The sequence below is a fragment of the Ceratotherium simum genome, chromosome 3, assembly GCF_057802395.1.
Source record: "Ceratotherium simum simum isolate JZ-2026a chromosome 3, ASM5780239v1, whole genome shotgun sequence".
NCBI lineage: Eukaryota > Metazoa > Chordata > Mammalia > Perissodactyla > Rhinocerotidae > Ceratotherium > Ceratotherium simum.
In genome coordinates this window covers 33193563-33211061 of record NC_141902.1, presented here as the reverse complement: position 1 = coordinate 33211061, position 17499 = coordinate 33193563, and the positions used below count along the sequence as shown (strand labels likewise).

The window sequence follows — 17499 nt, the reverse complement described above, 5'->3', positions numbered from 1 at the left end:
TTCTTGATAAATAATTTTAAGTCTTTGTTTCCTCTTATTACTTTTTCTTTTCTTACCTTTTCTCCTTTTGGCCAGCCACATCCTAAGAGTCTTTCTTTCCGTAACATTCATTCAGCAAACACCTTTTTAGTACCTATTCTGTGCCAAGTACTGTGCTAGATGCTAGATTTACTACAGAGAATGAAAGAGACTTATTTTCTGCCCTCACAGGATTTAGAGTCTAGTGGGGATAATAGCCATAATTATGCAAAATAGATATGAGAGGCAGAGACAGAGAAAGGAATGCACTTGACCTCCATTTTTTTTTTTTTTTTTGGATTTTGGGTGTCTAGGGAGTTACCAGATGAAGATTGGAGAAAGAAGGAGAAAAACGTTGTCTGTCTGAGGCAACAAATAGCATTTTGAGGCCTAGAAGCAAGAGAGAGTATAATGCCACAGAGGGCCAGAAAAGAGCGGCAGAAAAGGAAAGCAGAAAATTATTAACATAAGTCAACCTGCAAGCATCTATTGTGTGGAGTACTGTGTTACGCCATTCAGATACAAAGGCAGCTGAGGGAATAGGTCCTGCCCTCAAAGAGCTTACAATCTGCTGGTAACAGTATCTTCAATTTGTATTAAATGATTAAGATGGAATTTTTTTGCAGGAAAAGTAAGCTTTGTAGACTGTTCCAGGAATTGTACTTTTATTCCATGAGGACTCTCCCAGCCACCTTACCTACCTTAGCTACATAAAAAGCAGCTACTTGCAAACTGTCCTGGATATGTTTCTGCCCAGATATGACAGCCTTTACCTTTTCACAATGAGGAAATGAGGAGCTCATTATCGTTTTTCACATGTTTCCCTAACTTTATCCCCGTGCATGGAGGTTTTGATGGTTTGTGTTACAGTGAAGATGAATGAACTAACCAGAGCAGTCTCTTAGGTTTCGGAGAGTTTAAATAAACAAGGTACAGTCATAGCATCCTATTCATATAGCTGGGAAGGTCCATAACAGTCATTTGGTCAGGAGTCAGGCAGATAACTAAGGAGTGAAGTGGTCCGCGTATAAGGTGGAAACTTTTGATGTTCACTATGGCAAAGTGGAGAGTTAAACTAGAAGGTTCAATCTAAAGTTATTCAAAATACTCTATTCACCAAACAAATCATGGATTTAAGATCCCTGAATCAACTCACCTGTCTTATTTCATGGATGAGGAAACTGAGGCCTGAAGAAGTTAGAGACCAAAGTCTCACAGCACGTTAGCAGCAGAGAGGGGACTAGAGTTCCATGTCTCCTGAGTTTCAGCTCAGTGACTCTCAATGTTGTTTAAAGAATCTTCTCTGGAGATTTTAGTCAGGTCTTTTTGGGTAGTAAGATTTTTTTTTTTCAGAAAGTCAATTTTAGAAAGATTTTACAAGTAGCTAGTTATAACTGCTAAGCAAGAACTAAAATGTATAATGCTTCAAAAGCTTACAACATCTTGAATTATAGTACAAAGCAAATATGTAACCAGTATAGGTTCCAAAAGACAAGATTTGAATGATTAAGATGGCTTCCTTATATGGAAATTTAAGACATTTTATGGAGCCTTTGCACTTACAATTTAGCCTGCCCGGAACGTTCTTCTCCCAGATATTGGCATGGCTCAGTTCTTCCTGCCCTTATGGGCATGTCACTTTCTCAGAGAGGCCTGCCCTGGCCACTCTGTCTATGAATGCCACACAACCACTCTAATACTTCCTCTACTGCTTCCTTGTCTTAGGTGTCTCATTAACACTCATCCCTGTCTAACCTGGGATATATTTTTCCTTTTTTGCTTTTCTTATTCTCTGTGTTCCTCAGCAAGAATGTGTAGGTCCTTGCTGGGGTGGGGTGGGGTGGGGTGGGGAGGCAGTGGTAAAGATGTGGACTCACTGAAGGTACTCAAAATATTTATTGAATACTACACAAAACACAGATGTTTCTTCACTTATAAGATCATTTTGCAAATTTTAAAAGAAATTAAAAGTCAAACATGATTTAGAAATTATTTACGTAATTTAGTATTTCCATGTACATAATTTGCAAAGACCACTTAGCTTTAACAGGTGGTTATATTTTGTATTTGACAAACAGAAATCAGTTTTTATAGTGCCTGTTTTCAAGGGTAAGGATAAAATGTTTAAGCTGTTAAATGTCTGAATTACATGGCTAAAATATAATGTTTTATCACATTTTTTATGCATAGATATGAAAAAATTCAATATTATAAAAAAGTAAAGATGAGCGGTAATATAAGTTTATACGTGTTCAGTCTTAGACGATACTGACAGTAGTGGAAAGAACTAGTGTCAATTTCCACTTCCACCAGCAGTGTGTTATTTTTGCTCCACATCCTTGCCAACACTTGATATTTTTGTTTTTTTCAGTTTTGTCTGTTCTAGTGGGTATGTTGTGGTGTCTCATTGTGGTTTTAATTTGCATTTCTCTAATTACTAATGAGACTGAATCCCTTTTTATATATTTAATAGCCATTTTGGTCTTCTCTTTTATGAAATGCCTGTTTAAATTTCTTGTCTATTTTCGTATTTGGGCTATCTGTCCTTTTTATTGATTTATAAGAGTTCTTTATATATTCTAGATATGAGACCTTTGTCAAATATATCTGTTGCAGATATCTTTTTCCCATTCCATAGCTTGCCTTTTCACTCTTTTAATGGTATCTTTTGAACAGAATTTGTTAATTAGCATGGTGCAATTTTTCACTTTTTCCTTTATGTTTAATGCTTTCAATGCCCTTTTTAAGCCCAAGGCCATGAAGTAATGTTGTGTTATCTTCTAGAAGCTTTATTGTTTACCTTTCACATTTAGATCTACAGTCCCCTCAGAACTGATTTTTGTGTGGAGTGGGGTAAAGTTCAGATTTTTCCATGAGGATATACAATTGAACCATCACCATTGATTGAAAGGACAGTCCTTTCTCCAATGTTCTGCAGTGTTACCTTTCTTGTAAATTAAGTATTTATATAACAGTGTCCCTGTTTCCAAATTCTTTGTTGTGTTCTGTTGGTTGATTTAGCTCTCCTTGTTCTAGTACCACACTATCTGAATTATAGTAGCCTTTAAGTATGTCTTGATAGTCAGTGGAATAAAGCCTCCAACTTTGTTCTTCAAAATTATCTTGGCTCTTCTTAGCCCTTTGCATTGTCTATGAAAATTTTAGAATCAGTGTGTCATTTTCTACCAAAAATAATACTGAAATTTAGATCATTATATATATAAATTAATACATTAAATATATAAATTTTTAATTTTTACCTTAATACATTACATATATTAAATTACAGGAATACATTAAATATATAAATTGATTAGGAAAGAATTGAGATTTCTGCAATACTGAGACTTCTACATGAACAAGGTATATGTCTCATATTAAGGGTTTTTAAAATTGCTTATTTATCTAATTGCTTTATTTAATTTGTAAAGCATATAGCATGACATTTGTAAACCAAAGATTAGAGGCAGTAGCAAACTGGGAAGGATAGGCTCTGTCTGTCTGGCCAGCTATTTAATTACGATGGTAGAACAATTCCATCAGCACCTTGCTCTCAAAACAGCCAAATCTGGGGCGGCCGGTGGCACAAGCGGTTAAATGCACGCGCTCCGGTGCCGCGGCCCGGGTTCGCCGTTTCGGATCCCGGGCGTGCACTGACGCACCGCTGGTTGAGCCATGCTGTGGCGGTGTCCAGTATAAAGTGGAGGAAGATGGGCACAGATGTTAGCCCAGGGCCAGTCTTCCTCAGCAAAAAGAGGGGTATTGGCAGATGTTAGCTCAGGGCTGGTCTTCCTCACACACACACAAAAAAAACAGCCAAATCTGCCATCTAAACCTAGGCCAAATCTGACTCTGACGGAGAGATTCTTAGAGAGGGATTTGGTGCCAGAGATGTCGGCTGAGGTGGCCTCACAAGAAAAGGAGTGATTGCATCCAAAAGATAAGTGGCCTACGTGAACTGGCCTGGGGACATGGCCAGAGCTCGTATAATCAGAGTCTATACGCAGAACCAGGAAAAAAAAGATCATCACTCAAACTGTGGACATATATTGCAGCTAGCAATAACCAGGAATCTAGATGCTTATCCATAAATATAAAGTGATAACCAAGAATCACCAAAATTTGAGAAAAACCAACACAGGCTCAGAAGACAGGCATCACATTCAGCACACAAAAATAATTTAACCTTTTGGGAATATGAGTTAATATAAGATACAGAAAAAATTAATTATTATCATTAGTATTTGATAAATTAGGGAAGATATAGCTGACAATAAAAAGGACTGCTATATCCAACAAAACTGTATTGTGGTTACCAGGGGCAATGGGGGTGGGAGGTGGGCACAAGGGGTGAAGGGAGACATATATATGGTGATGGACAAACAAAAATGTACAACCCAAAATTTCACAATGTTAAAAACTATTAAAACATCAATAAAAAATAAATAAGTAAATAAATTAAAAAAAAGGACTGCTACAAAAGTGAATCAATTGGGGGCTGGCCCCATGGCGTAGTGGTTAAGTGTGTGCACTCCGCTGCTGGTGGCCCCGGCGCGCACTGACGCACAGCTTGTCAGTCCAGGCTGTGGCGGTGTCCCATATAAAGTGGAGGAAGATGGGCATGGATATTAGCTCAGGGCCAGTCTTCCTCAGCAAAAAGAGGAGGAGTGGCATGGATGTTAACTCAGGGCTGATCTTCCTCACACACACACACACACAAAAATTTAAAAAAACAGAGTGAATCAATTATCAGATTAAATAAAACAAAATCTTAGTATTGAGATGAATAGTAGAAAGAACAGGTCTAAGTACCAGCTTAGGGAGCTGGAAGGTTAAGCCGAGGAATTTTTACATAAGCCAGTGCAAAATCACAAAGAGATGAAAAAGTAGAGGAGTTTGTTACATTTGACGCCCTTATTTCTCTTTGGGTGTTTACAGGCTCCTCAGCTACATGTGATTGTGTATATGTGTTCCGTCTCTGCGAGAGAGGACATAGGAAATGTTTGAAGTCATAAAAGGAACTGCTAGAAAGCGTTGAGATTAACAGAAATAACAAAGTTAGAAGGCACAGTGAGAGTAAGGAGAGATTTTGTATTTAACTAATGTATGCACTTATCTTTATTATATTCTTCATCCTACTTTTGTTGGGTTTAAGGAAAATTAGGGGTCTATCTTTCCCTCCCATTCCCCTTATTCCTGCAGTTAGCAATTTCTATTTATAGGTCTTTTGGAAGATAACATAACTTTATATAATACATATATCTCTACTGATTTAGCATCATCAGATACTCTCTATTGTCTCCTCATTATGAAGAGTGAGGGATTAGCTAAATTTTATTTAATATTTACTATATGCCAGACACTGTATTACCTCCTTTATCCTCACAACAATCCTATGAGATAGGTACTAGTGTCATCCCCATTTTATAGATGATGAAACTGAAGTACCTAGAAGTTAACTAGGCCAAGTTTACACAAGTACTCAGTTGGTGGGGTACTCATAAACACACTGGCTCTTACGATTCTGCTTTTAACCTCTATGCGATATGGCCTCTCCGTAGGTCAGTGATACACCTATATTATAAGTCTGTCATCGAAGGATTATGTAAAAATATACATATTTTTTTCAAGCTACTTAGCTGTGAAATTTTAAGTGAGAAATTTAAGTGTAGAAATTTGTCGTATGTTATAAAATAAATTAATTCCAATGGAATTCTAATAGCAATGGTTTCTCAGTACTGAAGCAAAGCAAATACTTACTGGATGGATTCTGGTGCTGCACTTTGTTTTTCGTTAGTGGTGAAAATAATTTCTCAGTGTTGTTAAAGCAATTCAATAGTGGAATAACTTTAAAACATTAATCCTTACTTATAAATACATTCGCTTTGGGTAAGCAATACATAAACATGAAATAATACCACTTACAGTGAACAATAGGCTTTTGTTCAAGCATCTAAATATGGCAGGAACTAAGGGGGTCAGCTGGCAATGGCACTGTTTTGGAAAGTTACTGACTTTAAGAACAAAGCGACGCTGACAAAGTCACCTTTACTGTTCAGATTTGGAAGTTTGATGGCAACCTGTGTTCACTCTGTAAACAAAAATATCCCAAGAAAAAAAGGAAACAAGATGTTCTCTCCCTCCTTCTCCAAACAGCACATTTTCCTGGCTGTTGTCCTACAAATATGTTCATTGAAACAAAACCAAAAAAATATTTAAAGCCAGACATAAAACCAAAATTCTCTATAAGGAAGCTGATTTAAAGATGTTTATAGGAAAATGACGTCTAAAGCATGTTATACCTTAATAACATCATCCTTAAATAGAATGTTTTTTAAATGCCATATTCAGAACTTGACCTTAACTTTTAAAAAATCCAATTTAATTACTTTATGTTTGCAATATATAAGATTTGAGAAGGGAGAATTTTAAATCCCTCTGAAACTCAACCATAAGCATTGTCTTCATTATTTTTCCTTTATTCTCTCATTAACTATGTTTAAATAATATATTTGAGTAAAAATTTTAAAAATTCAGTGCCGGATTTTTCCAAAGACATTGATAAATTCATTCACAAAATTATTTGGATTTCTGCAATCAAATATATGTAATCTTAGATTAGCATAATATTCATAAGCATATAATATAGTTTAAAACAGAAGAAAAGTTAATAATCTGATGATTTCCTACCAGTCAAGGAAATGTCCCAGAATATGTAACAGTTTGGAAAATATGGGAGAAAAATTCAAAGACATGGAAGAAAAATCTGGGAGGTCCAACTTTCAAATAAACAGAACAGAAACAGGCAGTAGAAGAGAGATAATTTTTGAAAATAGAAGAAAATTGTCCTTAGGATTAAAACTCCCACCAAAAACAACTCTTGAATGTTATCAGAGTTATATTCTACTACTCCAAGGAAAAAGAGAAATGCAGTTATACAGAAAGGGCAGTCAGAGAAAACGTTAAATAATGCAGGTATGACATGACCGAAACGTAGAAGATAGTGGCAGTGCAAATTGAGAAGCGGGAGAAATGTGTCTATTCAGAGTCACCTCTGGATGAATGAAATTATGTTGAAAGGATCTCTGTTAGGAAAGCCATACAACTTCTTATTACCTTCTTATTAAAGTATAAACACACAGAGAAGAGCACAAATCACATATACAGATTAATGAATTTTCACAAAATGATCACACCTGGGTATCTGCTACCCAGGTCAAGAAATAAAACATTAGGAAGACTGCGTAAGTCCTCCCTTCAGCTTTGTGCCCCTCCCAGTCTCTGTTCCTTCCCCTTTCACTGCAGGTAAACACCATTCTCACAATTAATATAACAGACATTTAGTTTTGCTTGTTTTTGAACTCCATATAAATGAAAATGTTTGGTATTTATTCCTATGTATTCTGTTGTGCCTAGCTTCTTTCCCTTTATTTCACTTAACATTATGGTTATGAAATTCATCCACATTGTTGTATCAATAGTTTTTTTTTTCTTTCCTCTTATTTTTTTTCTGAAGACTGTTTCATTGTGTGAGTATACTACAATTTATTTATCCATTCTATGATGGACATTGGATATTTTATGGCTATTACAAATAATCATGCTATGAACACTCTTGTGTGAATCTTTGGTTCAAATATGTATGTATTTTTATTAAGTAGAATTACTGTGTTTTCTAAAGTGGTTAAAACAATTTGCACTCCCACCAGCAGTGTATTAGAGTTCCATTTGCTCCATAGCTTCACCAACACTTAGTATTGTCAGTCGTTTTAATATTTGCCATCCTAGGGAGCATATAGTGGTATCTCATTGTATTTTTAATTTGTAGTTTTCTAATCATGTTTTCTAGCCATTTGCAGGTCCTCTTTGGTAAAGTACCATTTAAGTCTCTTGTATAATCTCGTACAAGACTATCTGTCATAGTTTTTAATTATTTGATAAGAGTTTCTTTTACTATTTTAGACATGAGCCCTTTGTCAGATACGTGTGTTGCAATATCATCTTTCATACCTGGATTCCCTTTTCACTCTCTTAATAGTATCTTTCAATGAACAATTTATTCCTTTTCTTGTCTTTTAAGGTTAATGCTTTCTGTGTTTCATTTAAGAAAAATCTTTCTCTATCTCAAGATCATGTAGACCATATTCTCTTCCAAAAGCTGTATTATCTTTCACATTCCAAATACGGACTATAAACATTTTGTTAAATTACTATTCAAAAAGTTTGAACCAATTTACATGCCTACTAAAATGTGCATGAGAGTTCCAGCTTACTCACACACTTGCCAAAACTTGCCCAAACTGGCTATTATTAATGTCTTCTATTTTTGCCAATATAGTAAGTGAGGTATAGCTTTTTATTGTTTTTGAAATTTATGAGGTATTCAAGACATACAAAAATGATCAAAAATACACTTTAAAAACCACAGCCAAGTATCCACAACCCAGGTTTTTTTTTTCAAGTGTAGGCTGGTTGAAATAGAGTCTTCTAAACTCGAGACCAAGCACTTTGAGAGTCATGGTCAATTATCTCTTGTTTGTAAAGTTAGTCTGATAACAAATTCTAAAAAAGTTACTGGCAAGGTAAGTTTTCACAAGTGTATGTCTCAAATCATTTTGGGGATGAGAGGTTTACATGTACATGGATGAATAAAATTTCTGTTATGAATCAATTTCTAGGATGAAATATGTTTCTCGGTCGAAATCCCCCAGTTTAAAACTCTTGGCATTAAAGTGTCCTGAACAATGGAATAATGGGAAGGATAATCTCCAAAAAATTAAAAAGCAATAGAGTGTATTTTGATGTTCCCAGAGTAGCATTCCTTGGCACACTTACCCAGTATAGACTTGCTCAGAAAAAAACAGATTGGCCACAGTAACAGATGACCTTCAGCTTCTGGGAAGCCATGGATAATAGTGGACCTTTCAGCCCACCTCTTATCTACTACTGTTTGCAGGTAGCTGCAGTTAAGCAGGACACCTAGTATACCCAGCATGGTACTGCAAAGACATCAGTGCCCTCAGAACATCAGAAGTGGAAGCAGCTCCATCCCAAGTGTTATTAGCAGGCAAGCAAACCAGCCAGGTGTTGCCAGCAAATAGAGTAGGAAACCCTTATAACCTGCACGTCCTCCTCAGGGAGTAGCTTTGGGTTGGGAACCCCAAGTCCCAAAAGTAGACACATTTTGTATAATATATGAGTTCCAATTCAAGATCTCTCTTCAGCTGTCAGACACTATTTAAACCATAGATGTGAGTGAGAACGTTTCTAATTTTCTTTGTTATTTCTAGACCAGGAGAAGTTGTAGAAGGATTCTGACATGGGAGCTTTAAATCCCTTTCCTCGTAGTGGTAGCCTCCATCTCACAGGTGTAAATGCTATTGGGTGTCGTGGTTATCAAGGATCACCAAACAGAAAAGAAAGGCAAGAGCTCATGCTCATCTGGGCCAAATCTCTACTCTTCAGCAGAATTATACTTGAACTTGGAAAAACAGCAGTCTATTTTTCTTTGAAATATACAAAGAATGAAACTCAAAAATCTTTCCAGTAGTCAAATATTTCATAATTCTTGCAGCAAGAAGTTCCTTATAAATGGGATTTAATTTTAAGACTAAATTGTTAATACTTGCTTAGAAATTTCCCCTTTAACCTTTTATCTTTATTTCACTTTTAAGTACATATTAACTTGCATGTCAAGCTGTAACACTTTAGAATAATTGTAATTAATTTTCTTAGTACTTTAAGAAAGAATATAGCCAATGAATGTGGAATAAGAGAATTTAGTGGCCCCCCAAAAAAGTGGATCTGTCAAGAAAAGAATGACTGTTTGCTGACACAAGAAGCAAATTGGTTATGATATTTGACTTAATTTTTCAGTGTGTAAGAATGAAATAATATTAATGTAGAAAGTAGCTTAACATGCTCAAATGGAACTCTTTGTGATTTATTATTTTGTTTTCTAGCTATTTTCTTCTATTCAGAATATGTAATGTATATTAAATCTTATTCCTTTTATTTACTTTATTGATGAATAGCTGCTCAGTTATCTTCTAAGCATTCTTTGTCTGTAATTCTCAGTTCTAACTGGAACCCCTTAAAGAGAGATACTTTCTCTCAAGTTCCTTAATAATTGAGTTCCATCAAGTCAATGATCATCCCAGGATTAAATTCATTCCAAGAATTTTACTGCCCTTTTCTGTTTTATTAGTAATGTTCAGTCTCATCAGATGTGGTTCTGGCTTCTTGCTTCTTTATCATGTTAAATCCTTTTGATTTCTTGGGTCAATGAAGGTTTATCTCATTATTTTCTAGAGCTTTGGAGAAAGTAAGGGATAACAATATATGAAAACAATCAGCAACCTTTAAGAAAAAGGTATTTATCTTAACTTTTTAGTATTTATAATCTGTCATCTAAAGTGGATCTAGGGCCGGCCCCGTGGCTTGGTAGTTAAGTGAGCGCGCTCCACTGCTGGCGACCCGGGTTCGGATCCCGGGCTCGCACCGACGCGCTGCTTCTCCGGCCATGCTGAGGCCGCGTCCCACATACAGCAACTAGAAGGATGTGCAGCTATGACACACAACTATCTACTGGGGCGTTGGGGGGAAAAAATAAATAAAAATAAAATCTTTAAAGTGGATCTAACTGGGAAGTGTCCAAATAGATCTAGTAGAGAGCACATTACAAGCAATTCTGGAAGTCAAAATCAGATCAACTTGTTTTAATTAAAATTTTGGTAATGGTTTCTTTCCTTACTCTGGCTATTGTTCACTAAGGGCTAAGGTATTAAAATCATTGAGACTGCTCATTGGTAGTGTTCTAAAACAAAAGCCAATGGATTGTTTTTTCCATAAAGCAACATTTAAAAATGATTCATTGATTTAGTCTTATTAACATGAAGTTTATAAAGAAAAAACCTTGGTGAATTGCAGTTGATTGATTTTATAAAACCTAAAATTAAAGTCATGCTTCATTTTTTTTATAAAAGGCCAAATAATGATAGCCTTAGAGCCCTTTATAGTGGAACTCAATAAACTAAGGCCCACAGACCAAAGTCAGCTTACTGCCATTTTGATACCACCCACGAGCTAAGGATGATTTTTACAGATGAACTTTTCAACCATTTTGGTGTCAGGGAATACTGAGTTTGAACCCTCAAGTGCAATGTTATCCCCCCCCCACAAAAAAAAAAAAAAAACAACTAATGTTCTTCTCATTAGTAGACATGTATTTTTTTATGTTTTCAATTATTATTATATTTTTAATTCTGTTAATAAAGCAATTCATTTTCTACATTTTGTTAAATTTTCCATAATTTGTAATGTTCTGTATAATATTCTCAATTTTGCCTCTTGGCCTGCAAAGCCTAAAATATTTACTACCTGGTCTTTTACAGAAAAAGTTTGCCACCCTCTGCATTATTCCATCACCAAATGCTACAATCACACTAATCTATTATCAAAAATATACACAATACATATGGAAAATATTTTGTATAAATTCTGCTCAAGATATCTCAATTTTCTTAGCAAAGTTATAATTTTCCTAAACTTATGAATATATCTTTTCTTCTGCAGCTACTATTAAATCTAAGGAGTTGGAATTGAAGATATCATTTTGGTCCATCTCTATCTGAAAAACATGAAAGATTTCTCAGCTATTAACTCAGCATATGTGACCATGTTCAAGCTCTGCCTGCCTGCAAGGTATATAGCTATTACTGCCATGTGAAGGGAAAGTTGCCTGAATGCCTGATACCAGGCTCTTTTCTGGTTAATACCCTTTAATCGTCATTCCAGGTTCCTGCTCTGATATCTCTGGTTCTGAAACTTGGTCTTTATCGTGCTCTCTTCCATTGGTATAGTGGTTGTATTATTTTTCCAATTTATGTGGCTTTCTTAATATGGATTATTATCACAGGTTTCTTTTATATTCCTCTGTTATGTACTTATTCTTACTATTCCTTAACAACCGTTGTCAGTAATCCACAAATGGAGATATACATTCACGGTAAGGCTTGAGAAGTAAAGAGATTCTGGGATGTAAGGAGAGGAAAATTATTATTAGAGAGTGACGTTGGCAGTGAGGTGAAGAAAGAATCTTCGTGAAACTAGTGCACTCTTCCTCTTACTCCCCAACTCACCACTATACCTCCAGTCTAGGTTCATTCTCAAATGGCCTAATTTTGCTTTGTTTTCCTTATCCTTAAAATAAATAGTTTCAGACATAATCTTAAACAACTGAATACCAGATGTGTTGCGGTTTTGCCTACACAAAACTAACCAAAGAAATTTATTAATATTTAATTATCTTTTCCAATTATTTTGAAATATGTAGCCTTCAAATTAAAAAAAGGAAAAAAAGAAAAATGGCTTTGATTGTATGATAGAAAGTGCTTAAAGAATATTCTAATAGTTTGATAGAAAAGTCAATTTTTATAGGAAGTTTTCTAGAAATTGCTATTCATTTAATTTTGATGCAGAACACTATACTAGGAAGATACATTTTTAAAAAGAAAAAAAGCAAAAAAGACTTTTTCCTTGACAAGTTTAGAGATTCTAATTCTCTAAGAATTAGATAATATAATTCTCCTAAAAAATGACCCAAGGCCCATCACAAGTAATAAGCAGAAAAATGCTTTACTGGTTAGAGAATGCTTTAATACTTAGTAGACATGAGATAAAAGAATGGTCAGAGTGTTGTGACATTAACCAGGGAAATTGTTACTCTCTCCAGGATCATCTGCCTTGCCCCAGATCCATTCCAGGTGGCCATAGTGAGCAGCATCCAGCCATGAGCAGACTACCCCATCTGCCCTCAGAACCAGTGGAGGACAATGACCAAGGATATGAGAAGCTCTTTTCCCAATAGACCAAAGAGATCAGAAATGCTTGTCTCACGCTTTATGCTTAGGGGCTCAAGCACCTGACTTCTGCCGCTCATTCCACTGTGTAGACCACACTGAGATTACAACTTCCTACACAAACCTCGGGGGCTCTCAAACCATGTTAGTTCTGCTTTGTTTCCCAACTAACTGGCTAGATCCATCTTTCACTTCCTATTGCTTCCAGCCTGTTTTCTCAGGCTTTGTCCTATTTTCCATCTTTTCCTTCCAAGTTCTGATGAATTTCAAGGAATCTTTTTTTAATCTTTGACACTGCTACCGTTTACACTCCATATTGTAGAAACATCCCTCACTATAGGACTCCCTTCAGACAGAAGGAATTGTCCAAGAGATAGGAAAAGAACCAAGTTCAAGTAGGATCATGGAATTCTAGGGAGGGTATCTTCAGAGAGAGCTGGGGTTCAGTAGCCTTCATTGCTGTAGATGAAGACTAAGAGAAGAACATAGGCTTTGATTTACACAGGCCTCAGCATTATTTTCCTTCTCTTTTTTTTTTGGTGAGAAAGATTGACCCTGAGCTAACGTCTATGCCCATCTTCCTCTATTTTGTATGTGGGACACCATCGCAGCATGGCTTAAGGAGTGGTGTAGGTCCGCACCTGGGATCCAAACCTGCGAACCCAGGCCGCCAAAGCAGAGCACGCCAAACTTAACCACTACACCACTGGGCCAGCCCCTTTCTTCCCATTTCTGATCAATTTCTATGATTCTTCTCTATCTTTGGCATTAGTACTCTTTCCACTCCACACTGAGAAAATGCTCACTATTTTACTACCTTCAGACTAAGGAATTGTTAAAGAGGTAGGACAGGGACCACAGTGGGGTAGGATCACAGAACACCAAAGACAGCTTCCTCAAGAGTGAATCTTTGGCAATGCTTATTGCGATTTGGGCCAAGGTGTTAATGTGAGGGCTGTAAAGAATAGGAGGGAGGTGAAATGGAGGAAATATTTTTGGGATAGGAAAGATTTATCTTCTATTGTAGGAGAAAAGAAGAGTCCACAGGAGAAAGATTGGAGATACAGAAGAGGGAAGGAGTGAGGGAGCAGGAGGGTTCACTTCTTATGCTGAAGCAAGATTGGAAAAGCAGAGTCTGAATGAATTTACTAAAACATTAGTGGAGAGTTGGAATCAAGACAGATGGCTCCCATTTCAGTAAACTAGGAAGTGCTATCAGATTACATTTGTTTAATTGCTCAGATAATTCAAGTGAATTGACATAGAAATGTATGTCCTGGTTCAAGAGAGCTGACTGAACATTTTGACAGCTTTTATCTTTTCTTCCTACCAAAATTCCATTGAAATGACAGAAGAAATATAAAACTGAAATAAATCCATAGCAAGTTTAGGAAGCAGGGAAGGGTGCCATCAGAAGTGCAAATTTCTGGAAGATATAAAGCAAATAGGATAAGATTGATGGCATACCCCAACAAAGCTGAACCTGCAACTCCACAGAGATAGAAAAGATCCTCCAAAACAAAAGGGACTGTGAATAAGCCCAAGATTAAAGGCTGCAGGGAATTGAGAGAAATACACTATGTCTGGTTGACCAGTTAATTACAGAGTGGTACAACAATTGCACCAGTGCCCTGCCGTCAAAGCAACTGACTCTAGTAAGTACAGGATAAAGCCGCAAATTTGGAAAACTGAATATGATGTGAGAGAGTCCAAAAGGAGATTTTGATGGGATAGGGTCTCCCCTGATTAATGGGCCCCAAAAGACAAGGAAGTGTGCCCACCCAGAACACGTGCTGTGTACACAAGCCAGCCTGACAGTGTGGCCAGCACCAAGTAATCATCTTTGTTCTCAGAGCTAGGTGAGCATTGTCACTGGAAATACAGTCCAGGTAAAAATATTCAGTAATCAAGATCCTTGTTTATAAATATCAATAGATAATCAAGAACCAAACATTCAAAAATAACCAACACAAGCACAAACAGGCATCAAACTGAACAAATAAAACAATGTAACCTTTGTGGTAACAAAGTTAATTTGGGAAATAAAGAAAACTTCAAAATTATTTTATTTAATATCTTTAGTGACATTCAGGTGGATAATAGCTTTTTTTCAAAAAAAAGCTGCTGTGAAAATGAATTATTAGTGATTTTTTAAAAAAATTACTCAGGCTGAATTGTAGAAAGGACAGGCCAAAGATGAGTTTAGTGAACTGGAAGGTTGAATGCACTAATTTTCACATAACCCTATATAAAAATGGCAGAGGTGAAAAGTATAAGAATTTGTTGTACGTGATGTCCTTTATTTTCTCTTTTTGGGTTTGCAGATTGTCAACTTTGTTGCAGTTCTATCTCATTCTTTCTTTCCCATTCTTGCTTTATACCTTCCAGGTAATTCCGTCCTGTTCTAATATGCTCGAGCACTCCTCTAACTTGACAGCATTGCTACAGATAAATTTTTAGGTTTGTATATCTACTGTCACTTCAGTAGAATTTGGAGAGGGACAAGAAATGAAGGTTTAGATCCCATCAGTTATCTTGAACCACAACATTGAGAGAGGATCCTTTTCTCATTGCCTTGTTTTTTGATTTTGGTTTCTTGTTTTACCTTTTTCCTTTAAATTTGGTTTATTTTTCAGAGTATGTGTAGAAACTATGTTGCCAGAACAAGTACTTTTCTTAATAGACTACCCTGTCCACCAGAGTGACATAAGGATTGGTGAGGGTCTCTCTCATCCCCAAGAGATCCTGCACATTCCGAGTATTTCTCATTGGGCGCCTGCAAGCATTGGACCATATAGTCAGTCCATCAAGGTTAGTAGACGTGCTTAAGGGTTTCTCGTTTTGGTGGCGATCAACTAGATATGTGAAGTTGACAAGTTGGCTCTTTTTTAATAACAAAATTTTCAATTCAACTATATTCTTTACCATATTAGTATCCCAGATATGTATAGTGACATCTTTAAAAGGGGAAACTTGGTTTATAGGCAAAAACAATTAAGAAAAGCAATTTTATATATTATTTCATCTGTAAAAGGTTAATCAAAACACTATGGCTATGCAGATATTTTAGTAATTAACTGAAAATAAACATATTTTACAGTACAGTTTTAAATGTTTAAAAATGGTTCCTGGCTCAGTTTCTGCGGTGGAAAACTTCTGGTGGTTTTTATTTGCTGTAGTCTTAGTTTAGGATGTGAAACAAAAATATTTGTTATTTTTTGGTTATTGATTTTTAGCTTAATTAAATGATGGTCAAAGAATGTACTGTGGATGATTTTAGTCTCTTACAATTTGTTGAGGTTTGCTTTACGACCCAGCACATGATCAATTTTGGTAAATGATCCATATGCACTTATAAAGAATAATGATCCATATGCAGTTATAAAGAATTCTATCCTTATTGAGTGTTGTGTGTTGTATATATGCCAATTAAGGAAGGTTTTTTGAAAGTATTCTTTAGATCTTCTATATCTTTCCTGATTTTTTTCTTTTGTTTCTTTACCAGTAATTGAGATAGGTGATTATATGGATTTGTCTTTTCCTTTGTGTTGCCAATTTTTGCTTTAGATATTTGAAGGTATGTGAAATCAAATTTAGAATTGTTTTGTCCTTCTGATGGATTTCCTTTTATCATACATCCACTTTAAAAGTAGAATAAGTGCACCAACTTTTTTGGTTAGTGTTCCCATGGTATATGTTTTTCTATCCTTTCACTTCCAACCTTTGTCTATTCTTATATTTAAAGAATATCAATTGTAAGTAGCATCTAGTTGTATTTTTTAATCCAGTTTTAAAATATTTGCCTTTTAATTGGAGCAATTACTTTTAATGTAATTACTCACATATTTGTGTTTATACTTATCTCTTTTCTGCTTTTCTCACTTGTTTCATGTTGCTTTTTCTCCTTCTTTACATTATTTAAGGTTAATCAGACTTCCTTCATTATGCTATCCCCCCTCCCTTTTATTGATTTGTTAGTTATACATTCCTTTGCTATGTTTTAGTGCATATCCTAAAGAATACATCTTACAGCTTGAACTTATTACAACCTAATATAATTTCATGCATTTAAAACTACTTGGACAATGGTAAAACCTTAGACTATTTTAAGTCCATATATCACCAACCTTTGCATTATTCTATCAATCATTATAGTCCTCCATATGTGTTGTTCCCCGGAAGACATCATAATTACTGTTTTGTACAGTCAGTGTTCATTTATATTTGCCTACATTTTTACTCTTCCTGTTGAATTTCTATGTTTCCATTTGAATCATTTTCCTTTTGCCAGCAGAGCTCACTTTGGTATTTATTTTAGTGAAGATATATGCTGGCAACAATTTCACTTGCTTTTTGTTTTCTGCTAATGTCTTTATTCCACCTCCACTTTTTGAGGGTATTTTTGGTGGGTATAAAATCCTAGGATGACAGTTTTCTTTCAGCAGCTTGAAAATGTCATTCCGTTATCTGTCTTTCATTATTTCCATTGAGAAGTTAGCTATCATTCTTATTTCTGTAGCTTTGAAGGTAAGGTATTTTTCCCCTTGGCTATTTGGCTATTTTGAAGGGTTTTTTCCCCCCTTTGTCTTTAGTTTTGAGCAGTTTTACTATGATGTGTCTT

At 35.7% G+C, this 17499-nt stretch overlaps 1 protein-coding gene across 1 annotated transcript in view; it reads left to right on the top strand.

Annotated features, from left to right (window-relative positions):
* The window catches only part of LOC147917520 (uncharacterized), a 128854-nt gene that overhangs the window by 2028 nt on the left and 109327 nt on the right, over window positions 1-17499 (top strand). Inside the window, exons 2-4 of the mRNA XM_087424780.1 lie at window positions 10330-10390; window positions 11593-11721; window positions 15515-15675. Of these exons, the coding sequence (XP_087280906.1) occupies window positions 11657-11721; window positions 15515-15675 (226 nt within the window). The 5' untranslated portion in view covers window positions 10330-10390; window positions 11593-11656. The remainder of the gene's footprint in view (window positions 1-10329; window positions 10391-11592; window positions 11722-15514; window positions 15676-17499) is intronic.